The 17,033-nt window shown below is 36.3% G+C and overlaps 1 protein-coding gene and 1 long non-coding RNA gene across 2 annotated transcripts in view; one reads left to right on the forward strand and one right to left on the reverse strand.

The window, feature by feature from the left end:
• LOC148655072 (sortilin) overlaps nucleotides 1-14,356 on the forward strand; it is a 29,055-nt gene extending 14,699 nt beyond the window's left edge. The window contains exons 10-21 of the mRNA XM_088645198.1: nucleotides 1,605-1,665; nucleotides 3,334-3,486; nucleotides 4,519-4,616; nucleotides 5,145-5,244; nucleotides 5,365-5,536; nucleotides 5,887-6,080; nucleotides 7,953-8,145; nucleotides 9,632-9,748; nucleotides 11,026-11,137; nucleotides 11,233-11,330; nucleotides 11,793-11,907; nucleotides 12,847-14,356. Coding sequence (XP_088501324.1) covers nucleotides 1,605-1,665; nucleotides 3,334-3,486; nucleotides 4,519-4,616; nucleotides 5,145-5,244; nucleotides 5,365-5,536; nucleotides 5,887-6,080; nucleotides 7,953-8,145; nucleotides 9,632-9,748; nucleotides 11,026-11,137; nucleotides 11,233-11,330; nucleotides 11,793-11,907; nucleotides 12,847-12,861 — 1,428 coding nt within the window. The 3' untranslated portion in view covers nucleotides 12,862-14,356. The remainder of the gene's footprint in view (nucleotides 1-1,604; nucleotides 1,666-3,333; nucleotides 3,487-4,518; nucleotides 4,617-5,144; nucleotides 5,245-5,364; nucleotides 5,537-5,886; nucleotides 6,081-7,952; nucleotides 8,146-9,631; nucleotides 9,749-11,025; nucleotides 11,138-11,232; nucleotides 11,331-11,792; nucleotides 11,908-12,846) is intronic.
• Nucleotides 13,416-16,983, reverse strand: LOC148655073 (uncharacterized). The gene is made up of 2 exons (XR_015941182.1): nucleotides 16,127-16,983; nucleotides 13,416-14,697 (listed from the first exon to the last, which is right to left on the reverse strand). It is a non-coding gene; the product is annotated as an uncharacterized LOC148655073 (long non-coding RNA).
• Between the last annotated feature and the right edge of the window lie 50 nt (nucleotides 16,984-17,033).

Consider the following 17,033-nt stretch of genomic DNA (forward strand, 5'->3'; position numbering starts at 1 on the left):
AGAAAAAGAGCAAATCTCCCAGGATGATTACGGAACCTGAAAGTCAAGAGCAGGGCAGAAACAAACAGGTGTCTGAAATATGAGAGTACAGACCCACGGACATGAACGTACACCCTCAGCTGGAATGCAGCTCAGTAAGCTTTCTTACCAGCTTGGTTGCCAGACAAAAGGGTAGGGTTGGCCACCTGAGAATCATCAAAACCAGGACTCCATCCTGCTTCTTATTGTTTAAAAAAAAACTTGCTATACGTATTATGCAGTATACTAAATTACATTTCAGGCAGAGGGGAGAACAGCATGTATAAAATTATTGTTATTGATGCTAATGCTTAGTATTGGAGATTTGCCAGAAATATCACAGGAAGTATTCAAAATTTTTCGGGACACCTGGCTCAGAAAGAGAACGACCCCAGTAAAAAAGGGACAGATAGTAACCCTACGTCCATAAGAATATGAATGGTTACAGAGAAGAGGAGGCCATTCCATTGTTAGTAGCTAAGAGATCCAGGGATTTCACCCAGCTGTGTTTTGAATGATGGCAAGCTATCAACTTTGACATAACCACATCTTCCTATAAAACAGGAAGATCTCAATGAATCTGAAAGATATTTCTCCAGGTACAAGTCCAGATTTTTCAGGTTTTTAGTCCAGATTGGCCTTTAATGAATCAGCTCAATATTGTCTGGATCAGACCAGTTTAAACACCTTTTGAGGTTATTTAGATGCCGGTGCTTTCCAAAGGAAGAGAAAACATACAGCCACACCCGCCAGGACCTGAATGGGGGATGCCTGTAGTATTGCACACCTGGTGATAGATGAGTCCTTCTGCTTCTCAATTTTCTCAGTTCAGTCCTTGACCTCATTTGTAAATTGTACATTACAGGCCTATTAATGGTACATTTAGGGTGGAAAGCAGAGGCCACTTGCAATCAAAATCATCTGCATCTTATTTACAAGCCTGAACTTTATGTTACGGCTGCTACTCGCCACAAGCACCTAATCAACCCTAAGCACCGCCAAACGAGGTGGCTAATTATCCCCAGCTTTGCACCATCAACTTAACTTCCCATTTAAACCCTCACTTCACATCACACTGTGCCTGGTATTGGTCTCTCTCTGGAGTTCATACCTTGCCTTTGCTACAACTTATCTAAATGGAAACCACGGCTTTGAACCTGACCTCGTCCTTAGACCACGACTTCAGTCTCACGGATCTGATTGTTATCGCCTGAAGAAATCTCTCATCTTCCTAGTTCTCCCTCTACTCCGCACAGGCTCCAGTTTATATTAAGGTCGGCCAGGCCTAACACTTCAGTACTCTCCTAGAGCAAAACAGGATGTTACTCAGTTATGAAATATGTTTGAATGTTTTTTAAATGGTCTAATTTAAACTAATTTTTCTTTTCCTCTTTGTTTTGGTGCATGTTTTTGTAAGAAGTGCTCCTTGTTTTTCTTCTTTTACACAGATGCTTTTTAAAAAACCCTTTAATAAAGTTTTCCATCTTTCTCTGCAATGACGTCTTTACCTGTCAAGGAAATTTTGCTATTGCCTACACTATTACAGAAAAAGGGCACTTATTAATTCAGTTATTTTTTATTTTTAGTTCTATTCCGTGCTTGAAGCAGATGCTGAGATGATATTTATGCATGTGGATGAACCAGGAGGTGGGTACTTAAAATCAATGCATTATTTTTCACCTGTTAGTTTTGGATTTTCATTAAGCCTGTGAATTTATCTGGTTGCTCTACTTTGAACTGATTCCAGAGTAGCAACAACATACATTTGTAACATGGTAACCACAGTTGTACAAAATATTCTAAACAAGATTTTGCTAGTGTGCTATACAATTTTAAAATAATGCCATGTTGATGTAATTCTATGCTTTTATCCATATGTCCAAACATTATATTTGCCATTCATATTGTTTCCATGCATTGTTTTGAAGTTGCAAATAATGTGTCAATATAAACTTGTCTTATTAAGTTCAGTGTTTTCCATTTAATAAAGTATCTAGTTTATGTTTTTGCTATATGCATTTAAGAATCTATACTTGTCTACATTAGTCATGTTTTCTCATTCTTGAATTTTAAAGATTTTTGATTTTCCTTTGCAGCTTCTATAGCATTTGCTTATCCACCTATTCTGGTGTCACTGGTATCTGGTTTCTGCAGACTTCACTAGTTTGCTAACTGTATCAGAACCTAGATCATTGATATAATTCAGGAAGATCAGTGAACCTCATACAGATCACTGAGATAATCCACTAATTACGTCACCCAGATTTGAGCATCCACCTCTACCTGTACTGTTCTCTCACTATTAACCAATCCAAATACACACATTACATGCTTACTGCCTGTAATTTGAGAATTAATCTTATATGAAGAATTTTATCAATGGTGTACTGAAATCTAAGCATACCGTATAGTATGTTCGCTGTGTATTTGCTGCTTCTTCAGAGAACACCAATATGTTAGTAAAGCACCTTTTCTAAAGCTACGCTCACAAACCCTTATATGAATTTAATTTCCAGATAGATGATCCTCTAGTTCTGATGAGTGTTCCTACAATCTTATACATACAGTAACAGACCCATTGGGCTATAATTGCTTGGTTCAGTTCTATTGCCCTTTTTCAAGGATGGGCACAATTTTCTAGTCAATATATACAAAGCAATTAGTTTTATTGTTTTATTCAGCTAAATAATAATAGTGTATACATTACAGTGCTTAGGAGAGATGAGCTTAGTACATGAATTACAAAGTAATTTGCTTAATTTAAATAGCTGACCTACTGTACAGTATGTACGATAACATTGAAATCAATATATCTTTCTAATGTTACCAGAAATTGTAACAGAGTAAAATAGAAAAAAGATAGGATAGCTGAATACACAAAGTTAGATTGCTGTTGAAACTCTGTATGTAGTAGAACAATGAGCTTATAAATAATGTGTGGCACAATTCATGTGTTTGCTGTACACTTGCCGTGACACAAAAGAAGACAGACTTGTTTGTCAAGATCTGTATGCAGCTGAGAGTTTCAGCTGTTATGCATAAATGCTTTTGTGTTTAGGTCAGAACAAGTCATTAACCATTTGAGAAGTGAGTAGCACATATCCATTGTTGTACCATAATTCAGTTTGCAGATAAGGAAACATGCTTTACTATCATCAAGAACCTGTTATTTAACACGGTTTTTAGTATATGGAGATGCCACCCCAAAGACATTTGGAAACCAGACTTGTTTTTATTTGAAATGGTAAAAAAAACCATTATGTGGTATCTACTGTTTGTCTTTCTTTGATACTCTGACAATTGTCTCTTTTTTAGACACAAATTTCGGAACAGTCTACACCTCTGATGACAGTGGCATTGTTTTCTCCAAATCATTGGAACGCCACCTTTTCTCACCAGAAGGAAAAAGTGACTTCACAAACATTACCTCACTTCGAGGGGTTTATCTGACAAACGTCCTTGAAAAAGGTGTAGTATTTTGGGAGTGTTATGTCACATGCACACGCACGCACACGCACACACACACACACACACACACACGAATGCACACAAAACAATTCAACTGAAGCGTGAAACCAAATCTGGGATTTTTTTGTTAGTTACAATTAATCCATGGTAAAAGTATAAAGGAGCCCTTATAAGGCACATAGGTATCCATTTACAGTATAAAGCTAAAAAAGTAGAACTGAATGGGAAATGAGCAGCACTGCGGCACGATGGCTAGCATTGCTGTCCTGTCCAGGGTGTATCCCCCCTTGTGCCTGTTGCTCCCTGCGACCCGAAATTGGATGAAGAGGTTAGAGAATAGATGGATGGGTGGATGTGGCATGTGGAATTGTGAATTGAGAACTGCAGTGTCTTCTTATAAAGACATTCAACAACTATGGGGCGGAGCGGTGGCTCTGTGGCTAAGGATCTGCGCCTGTAGCTGGAAGGGTGCCGTTTCACATCCCACGGCCGGCAGAGGAATCCTACTCCGCTGGGCCCCTGAGCAAGGCCCTTAACCCCAGCAGTTGGCTCTGTATAAATGGCTGACCCTGCGCTCTGAGCCCAGGCTTTCTCTCCCTGTCTGTGTGTCTCATGGAGAGCAAGTTGGGGTATGCAAAAAGACAACTTACCAATGCAAGAAATTGTATATGGCCAATAAAGTGATCTTATCTTATAGTTTTCTTTCTTAGGTATTGCACTGTCTTCATCCGGGAAAGGCATATTTATTTAAAGGTAGCTAAAATTATTGAGCAGTAGAAATCTTAAAAATGAATTGTCATGACTTCTGCTTGCATTATAACCAACAGTGTTTTATATTTATGAAATAGTGTATTTGATTAGTAGTTTATGTTGATTTTAATTAAAGATTTTTTTTCTGTGTATCACTCCAATGTTTCCATGTAGTATCTAGAATATTCAGAGGTGGCAACTTTAGAACTATTTTAAAGGGTATATTTCTAATATGCAAAGCAAATGTTATTGAAAACAGGGTTAAAAACCTTTTTTTCCTAGATGGACGTATTCGATCAGTCATATCCTATGACAGAGGAGGAGAATGGAGACTCCTAAACAAACCAGAAAATGTTAAATGTGAAGCATCTGTGAAGGAGGTAGTTGCAAAACTCTGCTGTTTTCTCACCAAAGCATTCTGCATGTTTACATAATAAAAGGATTTTACAGATTTTTTTTTACATTTTTCATAGTTGGAGTTCATCTTTAAAATAATTGTTTTTGTAAAGTAAAAAGAATTGTAGGATATTCTGGCAAAAGACAAATGTGTTCTTTTCTTTGGATATCGGAGTTTTTTATCTCACATTAAATGAAAAAGTCACAAAGTTATTTTTTTTTTGTGACTGAATTAAAATTCTGCACTATTGTTTGGTGGTATACAGTAACTAGTGAAATAATATCAACCTCACTGAAACCTCAGCTGCAGAATATGCTTATTTCTTTTCATAATGTAAACAAGGTATACTGAAGCATTTCTTTTAACATTTCTGGAAAAAAAAAATTTCAACATGGACATTGGACCTAACATTGCTTCTTTGATCTTATTATTTATGTGGAGCTCTTATTTGGAGCAGAACAGAACAAAAATTAGTTGAAGAGGTCAATGTGGTGTTTCTGTGTTTCTGTAGTGCAATCTTCATATTCATGGGGAGTACAGCCGGATTCAAGATTTGGCTCCCTTGATACCACTGTCTGACCCAAGTGCCACTGGGCTTGTTATTGCTCATGGTGAGTTATTACTAATCACAATTAGCCATGACCAGGATCAGCAAAACAAAAAAGTCAAAACAAAAACTTACAATGTTATGATCTCCTTGTTCTAATGCACGTCATTTGTCCTGCTTGTAGGGAGTGTTGGAGATTCCATCAAATCAGCCAGGCCTGACATTTATATTTCGGATGATGGAGGGTACAGCTGGATGAGAACTTTGAAAGGCCCACATCATTATGCCATTCTGGATTCCGGAGGACTCATTGTGGCTGTAGAATTTAATATCGACAAGGCCATCAAATCAATAAAGTACTTGAACTTACTCAAGGATGCCTGCTGACCTGAAACGATTTCTAGCATTTTTCCTGAGTGAATCCCTAAAAGCCAGCAAAAGTTCCAATTTAGCTTTGTCCATCATGAAAATATTTAGGATTGTGTTTGTTTTGACATATTCAGTTCATTAGTTTCGTGTCAAAATAAAATAATAATACAATGATAAAACAATGAGTTTTTAAGATTGATTTAAAGAAATCAGAGGAACAAGACTTAGGTTATCATGACATAAGCTTTTTCAACACTGTCATATGTGGCTTGATGTTCATGTATTTGATGATACATGATGATACATGTATTTCTGTGTTGCCTGTGCCTCTGTTTAGGTTTTCGACGGACGAGGGACAGTGCTGGAAGTCATATGATTTTACACAGCAGCCAATGACCTTTGCTGGACTAGCATCTGAACCAGGTACCAAGACAATGAACATCAGTATCTGGGGCTACAGGACAGAAGAAGATTCTAAGGTCACATGGGTGTCGGTCACCATTGATTTTGAGAAGCTCCTCACACGAGACTGTAAGTCTGTATTTTGGTATGTTTTTCAAAGGAATCTTAGTGCTTCTTATTTCTTTTGTCTTACTTGCTATAATGAGATTTTATAAATCCTCCTGTATGAGCCTTGTTTCACCATATTTACGTTAATTAGCGTGTTTGAAAATGCTTTTCTGTCCATCATTTGTGTACTGAAACTGAGCTTATTATTTTAAAGTTTAATTTCCTTTGTGTTTAATCATGTATAACAGATATAACTACAACATTATATATTTTTTCACAAAGCACCCTTAATGTTCTGTTTGTTGATTAAAGAAGAAAGATTAAATAAAGAATAGAGATATACAGTAATAGAGAATAATTATTAAATATGTAATGAAAAGCAAAAATAAAAAGAAGCACCTTAATATAAAGGGGATTGTTCATAAAAATAGCCAGTATGTCCCGACTGCCAACGGTGACAGCATTTTTATTCATTCAAAAAACAACCAGAAGGATAAGAAATTTAATGGTTGTGTAATTTGTCAGAATTGGTGGAAAATTACCTCCAGGGGTCAAATATGTAAGATTAAAGTCTCCAGAGCTGAAGGTTAAGTATATTGTGAAATTTACTTGTGAAATTCAAATTAATATGACAGAAAGGCAAAGAGAGACAACATTCTCCTCTTAATAACTTATAATTATAAGAGTGTAGAAAAAAGAGAAGCATCTGTGCAAGAGAAAATAACATCCGGGATATACGAAAACTGCCCATTTTCATGTGATTTGAGAAAATGACCTTTAATTGCTATAGGGACATGTACCAAATTCCAGCTTTTTTATCATTTTTATGACATATGGATTTGAAAATAGTGTGTGCAAAAGAGCCACTAGTGCTTACCTGTACTTCTAACAGGAAGCTATTTAACCCAACTTCCTCATTTGTGTGCTACCTGCTGTCATTTCATGACAGAATACAGGATGTAAGTCTAGGCAAGCTTACATACTGTACGTAAGTACTGTAGTTCATTCCAGGGATTTATCGGGAAGTATGCCTGTAATAATTTTGGCAACAAAATATACATTTATAGATTGCAAAAAACATAAACAATGTATTTTTGAAAAATATAACCCGTAAACTTCTCTTTGAAAATCATAAAGAAAGGTAAGTTGTAGCCCATATTATAAAACTCATCAATAATATGGAAAAGGGGCAAATGTACTAGGCAAATAAATAACAGATATTTAGATTGCCTTGGCAAACACTATCACTCAAAGCACCAAAAATGTTAACTCTTCTACACTATAAATATTGAAAGGCTAATCTCAGAATGTACTGTAGCCTGGTCCTAAAGATCTCTGTAATGATCCAGTAACAAAGGAAAATTTCACAGGCTTGTACAGTAGGTATAGGAACTGCACAATTACAAAACGCTTTGCACTTTTGTATTTAATATTGGAAATTAAAAAGTGCTTTCATCACTAACACAAAAACATATGTATATCGTAAATTATAATTGACAGAATATCTTGTCATACGCTATCAATCAAAAAGAAAATGATTAACATTTTCTTATGTTAGTCTAACAAGTTTACCACCAGCAGCTGAGTACCTGGTATTTTTATGATAGTAAAAGGCTTTTACTGTCATCAATTTTTCTGAATGCCATTCAGTGTATGTCCTGTAAATGAGAGAATAGGGACATTTTGTCCATAAAAACAAATTTGTTGGACTAACCTCTAAAGTGTTGTATTTCAAAAACCATATCCGAAGAAGTGTCCACAGCCAAAAGGCTGTGTTCCTTTTCTTCTCTTTTCAACATTTAATAAACCTTTTCTTGTTCCATTTTAAAAAATCTGTTCATTTTCTAATTTGTAAATATTTTAGAAATAACTCTGAGTCATGTTTTAACCCAGGTGAAGACAAGGACTATGTTTTGTGGTTAGCCCATTCATCAAATGAAGAAAGCTCTGATAATGACGGTTGTGTTCTTGGGTACAAGGAGAGGTTCAGGAGACTGAAAAAGCTGTCTGTCTGCAGAAATGGAAGGGATTACATTGTCAGCAAAGAAGAGACACCCTGCCCATGCACAAGACATGATTACATGTGGTGAGAATAGTACTAATACATGATTATTAATAACAATAACTAATTATCTTGGTATCTCTAACAGTTGGGGATGATTGCTTTCCATGATTACTGTATCTTATCTGTGAGTCTGAAGAAGGTTGATGAAACCAATCCTGGATAGTCTATTGTAGTTCTGGCATGAATTCCCACACAGAATGATAAAATACTTTCTTCTGAAGCCTGTAATTGGACAGTTGGACAACATACCTGGTCTAACAAAGTAAATGTGAGATTGATAATTCTCTCAATGCCCATTGGTTTTGTATGTGAGAGGATGCTATGTCATCTTAGAGTAACATGGGGATCACAGTTGCCACAAACAGTCAAAGGCAGCACATTTGAATTGGTTATACCTCTTTGTTGATGTCAGTCAATTGTGATTTATGACAACCAAAGGACAGGAAATGCTTAATAATCTGCAGAGACTGCCCATGAATTTGAATTGCCAGAGCTAAGGACTGATTTGTGTGGAGGGCCTCAGTATTCTCAGTGTTAAACATTGGCAAGTGCTTGAAGATCCACTTACACGTGAGAAAACATTACAGTGTGCCTCAGGGTACAGGAGCCTGATGGCTGACATCGGACTTTCTAGCCCCTTCCTCATATAGGGCGAGCAGACCAGATCTTGAAGAGGGCTGCTCAGACAGCTGCTGAAATAAGCTCCAGTCCTTATTTGCCTTTGTCCCAGTTCACAAGTATGAACTTCCAGAATTCCCAGTCCTGCTCTCTTCATCACATACTGATCACCAAAGAAAAGATCGCCAGTGATGACAGTGCTAGTAGATATTGTTCCCATGGAAGATACATGTACTGTATATAACTTCTTTTATCAGTGAGAAGCTGTTATACACCAGCTTCTATGTGGTTTTTGAAAGAATGCGACCTTCATCTATTGGCATGGGGATTATATGGATGATTTCTTTGAGGTCTCATTGTGAAGCATTATTCTTCGTTGTTGAAATTCTGACATATTTTTGTATCCGTTCCAACAGGTTAATCCCTTCTAAAAGCAGCGAGTGGCTTAGCCAGATGGATTAATGAGTAATTCTTTTAGTTTAGAGTGAGTTATTGCTCAGGTTTTCCCTGATTGGTTGATCAGAATTTGAAGATCCCATTTTTTCTACTTTTATAGGTGTGTAGTTTTTTTAAACCACATTGCTGCAGCACAACAGTGCAGCAAAATGTGTAGTTATCAATAAAATAATGCCAAAGGTGTTTTTCATCTTCTCCTTAGTCAGTGAATTTGCTGTGATCAATACTAATAACAATAGATTGTTTTAAAAGTGAAATGATAACAATAACACAATGATGAAAACATCATCAAAGGAGCTGAGGAGATACAGCAATTATTAATCTTCTATGGGCAGATTGTGATTTTCTTGAATTTCAGCACCATTTTGCAAAACGTTCTAGAGTTATTAACTGTGTTTCTCCTACATCACCACACTTTTTTTTTTCTCCCCAGTGACTATGGTTACTATCGCCATGAAAACAGTTCAGAGTGTATTGAACAGCCTGCTTTCGAGAACCATACACTCGAGTTGTGTTTAAATGGACAGGAAGAGTTGCTCCAAACATCTGGGTAATGTACACTAAGTTAAGAATATTTATTCATTGTCCACTGAGTTTTGGAATTAGTTTTAGTTTATAGCCTATTATTTCTTAATTCATATGTTAACAAAAGTATGCCATTTAAAAAGAACATGTTATAATTAATTTTTTTTTTAAATGAATAAAAAAATGTTGAAAAAAATAAGTTTATTGGTAAGGATGACATTCTTTAGTTAAATCGCGTTTGAAGATTTAGAAGATGAATGCCAGTTGTCCACAATAATTTAAAGTCAATCAACCATATAAACTCTTAATTACCATGCTGGAAATGTGTGAAGTTGTAAAGCAAAGGTGCAATAGTAACCTGGAACGATTATTCCCGATCACAAGCTTGGAAATGTATTTGTTGTAGTACTTATGAAATTAAAAGCTTATTATTGTATTGAGGTTTTACTAGTGCATGCTGAAGTTTGAGCATAACTTCCATGCATTTCAGTTCTACACGCTGTGTTCTATCAACATGTTCTCTTTGCTTTTATGCTTCCTCACCCGGTCGTCAGGACATCTATATAACGAATCTATATAAACACCCAGATCACTTTCATGTGTTGCCTTTGCAGCTCTGAATCTTGTCTGCAGCATTACATTATCTGAGCTGTGTTAAATATCAATGCTTCCTCTTACCTTCCTGGACTTGCACGTGGGCTTGGGGTTATAGTCTTCGATTATACAGTTTTCATACGTTTAAGGTTCCAGGGCCTCTTATTATATCTGTACTTTAAAAGATACATGTACATAAAACGTAAACCAGTATAGCTTGACAATTGGCACTGTATTTTACATATTATATTGTTAATAATTAATAATAGTGAAACAATTGTATTATATTTTTAAATGGGTAAATCAATAACTTAATTTTTATGTATAGCCAAAAATTACGCGTAGCTTTCTGTTGATTTGACAAATATTTGAAATTGTTTCTTTTTTCTGAGAGTTATCACTCTGCTTTACATTAAAATGAAGGTATAATCTTCTTACCAATATCATATTTACATGTAGAGTATATAATGGAAACTACCTGTAAAAAATCTGTAAAAAATAAACATTATTTATCTGATAACTTACCAGTTAACTGTACTCTTTGGAAAACAACAAAATTACATTGACTGAAAAGTACCTATTGAAGCAAATATTTTACTAATCATTTTGCAATGTAATGTGCGGGCAAATGCATATCAAAATGACTCTGCCTTTCTGTCTTGTGTTTTAACGTCTGTTGATAGCTGACAATTGTTATTATTGCCGCAGATATAGAAAAGTTCCAGGTGATAAATGTGAAGGAGGATTTACACCACAGCGGAAAGAGAAGAACATAAATAAGCAATGTGGGGCATTTTCTCAGGCTTCAGAGTCAAAACCTGTGAGTAATTTCTAGAAGATTCCAGTGGTACATTCTTTGCTTTTCTGTAAAGCAGGTTAAGAGAAACCATTTTTCTTCTTTTTTGTTCACTGTAGGAGACCACCATCGTGACCGCTTTGACCATTACCATTATGATAGTGGCGTTAAGTGCTGCTGTATTTCTCATTGTTAGAAAATATGTATTTGGAGGAAGGTAAGAAAAAAGAAAAAAAGTCAACTTCATACAGCTGTCATTCAAAAGAGAACGTTTTTTTCATGAATTTATGGGAGTTGAATCTGTAGGAATTTGTAAATATATACTGTATTTTAAGACATGGGTATGTAATATACAATGCAAAATAAAATAAAAATATTTTGATTTGGTCTGTATAAATATTATTTGCAACTCAAGACATTATTAGTCATGTTTACCTGTAGGCCATAGGTTTTTCCCAGTTGAGTAAGCCATTCATAATGTTATGTATAGCAATACAAGCATGTTTGGTTGCTGCAAGTAATAAGATTATTATCAGATAACACACTGGAAAAATCAGTGGAATGTGACTAAACAACATTGCCTTTTTACTGGAAATAAGGTTTGGTAGTAGATAGAAGAATTATTAGATTATTAGCCTTCCACTTGTAAATTGACTCATGGCTGCCTTTCTTTCCTTAGGATATTGGCATACCGCTTTTCTGCTTTGCAGCAACAGGATGATGACCCATGCATTACCGGCAACCTGAACAATGTAGTCAGTAATGGACGAGGTTTTCATGACGACTCCGATGAGGTAAATATCTGGAATCTCGCCTACATGATGAATTTCTGAAGGAAAGATTTAGTCATATCTTAATCCCATTAGGTAGAAATCTAGCAGACAATTTTTCTTTCTTTCTAATCTTATCAAATTAAAAATCGACCATTTTGGTGATCAAATTGTTATCACAATATTTCCCTCTAACTAAGGCCTCAAAGCCAGATACGATTCAACAAGGATGCCATCAGTTCCAGGATGTATACTTCTTTTCGTGTCCTTTAATGTCTCTGATAGCTCAGATAAGGATTTGGGCACAGATAAGGATTTCTTCAGTACAGCTACCTCTGCAGAAAAAAGATTAGGCAAGTGCAGAGATTGCAGGGGTCTCAAAGCTAATAGGTGGCTGGGTGTAATCAATTAAATAAGTTAAGCTTGTTTTAATGACAGTTTATATCCATATACTCATCACCTGATATAACCTTAGCCTTTGACAGATTATACTTCAAGACAAAAAAAATGACACGATTTAGGAAGTCCCAAGCCAGGTATACATTTAAGGTGCATACCAACAAATAGTAGTGCTGAAATTGTCCTTCATAGTTTTCTGTGACAGTGTGTAGTGGGAGGCGCTGCGGCAAGCACCGGTAAATAGTCTACGCCCCAGGTGAGGGGACGGAAACACTGGTGTGAGGTTAGCAGGGACCACAAACAATACAAAAAGAGTGGCAAAAAAAACAAAAAGCAAAAAGTACCGCTGTGCCTCGTGACCTCCAGGCTGGGCTTACCTTATTTAACGGGGTCCAGCCTTGGGGGAAAAAAAGAAACCGCTATTACAGTGGCAAAAGAGCAGGGCATGGAAGGCATAAACAAAACAAGAACTTGGTGTGTAAAAAAGTGTGTGCGTGCCTGCCCAGGTGAATGTGTGTGATGGGAAAGTGTGTGATGAATGTTTTTGATTTCTTTTTTTTTTAGGATCTCATTGGTTGATCATACTGCACCTTGAAATACAATTCTCCTTTTATATGTAAAATGTGTTGGGATCCTTTGCGATGAAAATCAAGGAAAGAAAGGATGGATCCTCAAACCTGTGGATATTTCTGTGTGAAGGATAATCTCATTTTAAAGGGCTGATGTGGGACCCTCCCCTCATCTGTCATATTGTCTGCAAGCATGTACAACTGTAATTTCCATGCCTTAAGGCAGGGTTGCATATTTCATTTCTAAATTTACAACTTAAGAAAAATGAATTGTTTCAAAGGACAATTAATTGTTTCAATTAAGCAAATATTGAGTTAAATCATTAATTAAGGACAGAGGTATAAGGAAACGGAAACCTCCTGGCCCTTCATGACTGGAATTGTGTGCCCTGTCTTAAGTTAAACACTTTTACTTGTTTGTGTGCTCATGCCTTCTTAGCACTCAGCAGATTGAGTAATTTTCATTAGTATGTGATTTTTCTTATTTGCTATAGGAAGGGGTGGAAATTGATTACTTAAAGCCATGTTGTATACCGTATTTATTATAGTTTGAAAAAATGTATGTTGTTTTCTTTCAAAATATTTAATTAACATTAAATCTCAGGTGAAACGACACTTTATAATAAAAATGTTTATTTGCAGAATGAAGCCATTAATGTACTTTACACTGGATACAACTGTTACATTTTTTGTTTTGTGGTATCTTATAAAAATGCATGTCTCGACAAATTCAAAATGTGTTTATTTGTATAAAGTCTTTTGATACAAGAGTATGTATAGGGGTGTTTTTAAAACAGTTAACGTTTTTATTCAGTTTGAAAAGATCCACAAATGGTGTTTTCATGTTCAACAATTTTTGAGTAGTTTTCTTCTTCCGAATGTGACGTTAAAATGGAGTACCATTTAAGTTAAATTCAGTAAAGTAATTGGAATATTAATTCACAACACACGTTACTATTAATCAGATGGAAACATTTCCTAAATTAATGGCCTTGTATTGGTACAGTGATGCAATGTGCATGTTAATGTACAAGTCACAACATTCTTTCATTTACACATATCTGCCAAAATGCAATAACAAAAACACCATACTCTATTTTTGTGTTGTTAAAATGTCCTTTTAGCTAAGTGAAAGTCACTTAATGATTATTATATATGTATGTAGGAAAAGGGATTTTTGCAGACTGCAACACTTTGTCAAACAGCATAATTTATCACAAACTTACTCTGACTTAATATTACTATCACAATTTAGAAGGCAAGGGTATTCTTTAATTTTAGATCTTGTAAATAACTTAAACTTATTTCGGCACTCTTTAATGCTGTGAGATGTCAGACACGGTAAATTATATTTTTTCTTGCTGAAACTATTTTTTGATTTTATGTAACATTAATAAATTATTTTAACTGGAAGTAAAATACGAAGTAAGCAAACTGAAACCAATTACGTTTCCCTTTCTTTTTTGATGTTAGAAATCCAGAATAAAACAGAAGCATCTGAGTTCTTTTAATGTCTTATTTTTGTATATTTTTATAATGCTAACTTATAGAATCATTCAGATATCAGGGATGATATCTAAAGAGGGTACAGTAGTACAATTAGTACAGTATTGCTGCCTTCCAGAACTGGAGCCCAGTTCTGGAACTGTGGTGCTGTCTGTGTGGTGCTCTGGTTTCCTCCCACAGGTCAAAGACATATTGGTAGGCTAAGTGGCGTCTGAGAAAATTGTTCCTATGGTCTGTGTCTGTGTCTGCGTGTGCCCTGTGATGGACTGGCGTCCCGTCCAGGTCGTACCCTGCCTGGTGCTGGTTATTTGCCAGGATAAGCTTCAGCGCCCCCGCAACCCTGTATTGGATAAAACAGCAAGAAAATGGATGGATATCTCAAGATGATACAACATGATATGGCAGCATTGTTGTTGCTTGGCCTTTAGCAGTTACTAATATGAACACATTATTGATCACAGATATAGTTAATCTATTGTAGCTACCCATACAGTATGTCGAAAGTTGATTGTCATTGTTAATTTTTTTACATTATGGGATGGTCTTTCTATTAAGAATAAAATAGCACAAAGACAAAAATTGCACGTACTGTATATTGTAGACATGCAAATGTATTAGCTTTTTCATTATATCATCATTTTTGAACTATATGCTTTGAGCAACATTTATTCCTAGAAACACAAGTCAAGCAAAATGTCTTTAAAACTGCTGTACTCAGCATCAGTAACAACTGGGAATGTTAGTTTGTAAGTAAAATCAAGAACTATTTAACTAGCATCTTCCTGACAAAAGTGTTCTTGGTGTAAAGTGGATGTTTTTCAAGTGAATACATTTGTTTGAATTTTCTAAAACTTGCACATATTGTTAAAACAGTGGAAATCACTTTTTCTACATCACGTCAACCATTTAAATCTTTTTATCCATGTTAGATTTGACATGATACCTCATTTCACCAACAAGAGATAATGAAGTGCATCACAACAGAGGATGCCATAAGGGATAAGCATTTACTTTGTTTAGACTGATTTTTGTTTATTTACTGTCAATTTCAGCACACCTTCCATTACAGCATTATTAATAAAAATAATAAAACATCATTACATTTATATAGAGCTTTTCTGGACACTCCACTCAAAGCACTTTACAGATAACCACCAATGTGTAGTATGATGCAACGTACGCTCACCACAGATCAGCTATCAGAGAGATGAAGCCAATTCAGAGATGGGGATTATTACCATGATTGGGAAAGGCCAATGGAATATTTGTCCAGGACGCCGGGTTAACACCCCTCCTCTTTTTTTTTTAAGAAACACCCTGGGATTTTTAATGACCACAGAGTGTCAGGACCTCAGTTTTAGGTTGCCTCCGAAGGACAGCGCCTTTCAACAGTATAACATTCTCATCACTATATTGGGCCATGAGGACCCACACAGGCCACAGGGTGAGCGCCCCCCCTACTGAACCCACTAATACCTCTTCCAGCAGCAGCAGCCTCGCAATAGCTTTCACAGCAGTCTCCCATCCAGGTACTAACCAGACTCACACCTGCTGAGCTTCAGTGAGCTGACAGTTTTGATTTGCAGGGTGATATGACTGCTGGCATCCATATAACTAATGTGTTCTCAACAGCTCCCGCACGACGAACCGATTAAACTCTATGAGGATGAACCTGGACTTTACAGGACAGAGGATTCACCCCATGCAGTACTATTTCCGTTGGCCCTGGGCGTAATCACCACTCTCGTAATCACACAAATCGTGCTTACCTGACTTCAGCTTACAAGCGGAACCTCCCGCGGTCCCGCTGTTCGCTAAATTTAATTTAGTGTGTGATGATGAGATCGCCCGCATTCTTGTTAATAGTTCCCTGGTTTCGCACCCTTGTTATACTTGTATCCAATTGCCACCCTATCCCTGCGTAGCTACCCGAATAGACCCTAATGTATTGCTCCCTCTCTTGACTCTTTCTGGCGCTTGCTCGTTCTCTCTCACTTTCAGTCTGTGTTTTGCTCTGCTGGCGCGGAGTGCTGTGCTTCCTGTACCGAAGTTCAAGAAAAGCGCTGTTTTCTCTACTCAACGAGTGTCTGAGTCACTGAGTCTGTCCTCGCCGAACCCGAAACTATTACAGTATTTTAGATACAGATCACTTCCTTTAAAATGCATACATCTTAGTGAGAAAAGATGTTTAAAATCTGTATCGTGGTCACTGTCTGTTTTTATCCTTTAAAACTTTTTAGTAAGATGACTTTTGAGCATTATACAATAAATTGGGAGTACCCAACCCCATATATGCAGATTTACTCTGTACCTCAGCTCTTAGGTGGCCAACTGAAATAATCATTTGCTTAACTGGAGCGGGGTAACAGATTTTCCAAACTCCGGTTCCGCTGATTTAAAGACACCTATACAAAGTGCTTCACCCCCCAGGACTGGAGCTGAGCACCCGTGCTTTACACGCTTAAAAGTTTTTTTAGCAGCAGAATTACTTAACATTTAAATCTGTTCTTAATGTTACTTAACGTAAAGGTCATAACAGAAGCGTTTAATTTCATGTAAAGTTTGTAAACACGAATGATTAAAATAAACAAGAAGTACTTTTTGGGATCTCTTTCCTTTAAATGTATCTAATGTTTTATATCCAACACTTGAAGTACTATAATCTTCCTTTCGAAG

Source organism: Lepisosteus platostomus, chromosome 9 (genome assembly GCF_059453375.1).
Source record: "Lepisosteus platostomus isolate fLepPlt1 chromosome 9, fLepPlt1.hap1, whole genome shotgun sequence".
Classification (NCBI taxonomy): Eukaryota; Metazoa; Chordata; class Actinopteri; order Semionotiformes; family Lepisosteidae; genus Lepisosteus; species Lepisosteus platostomus.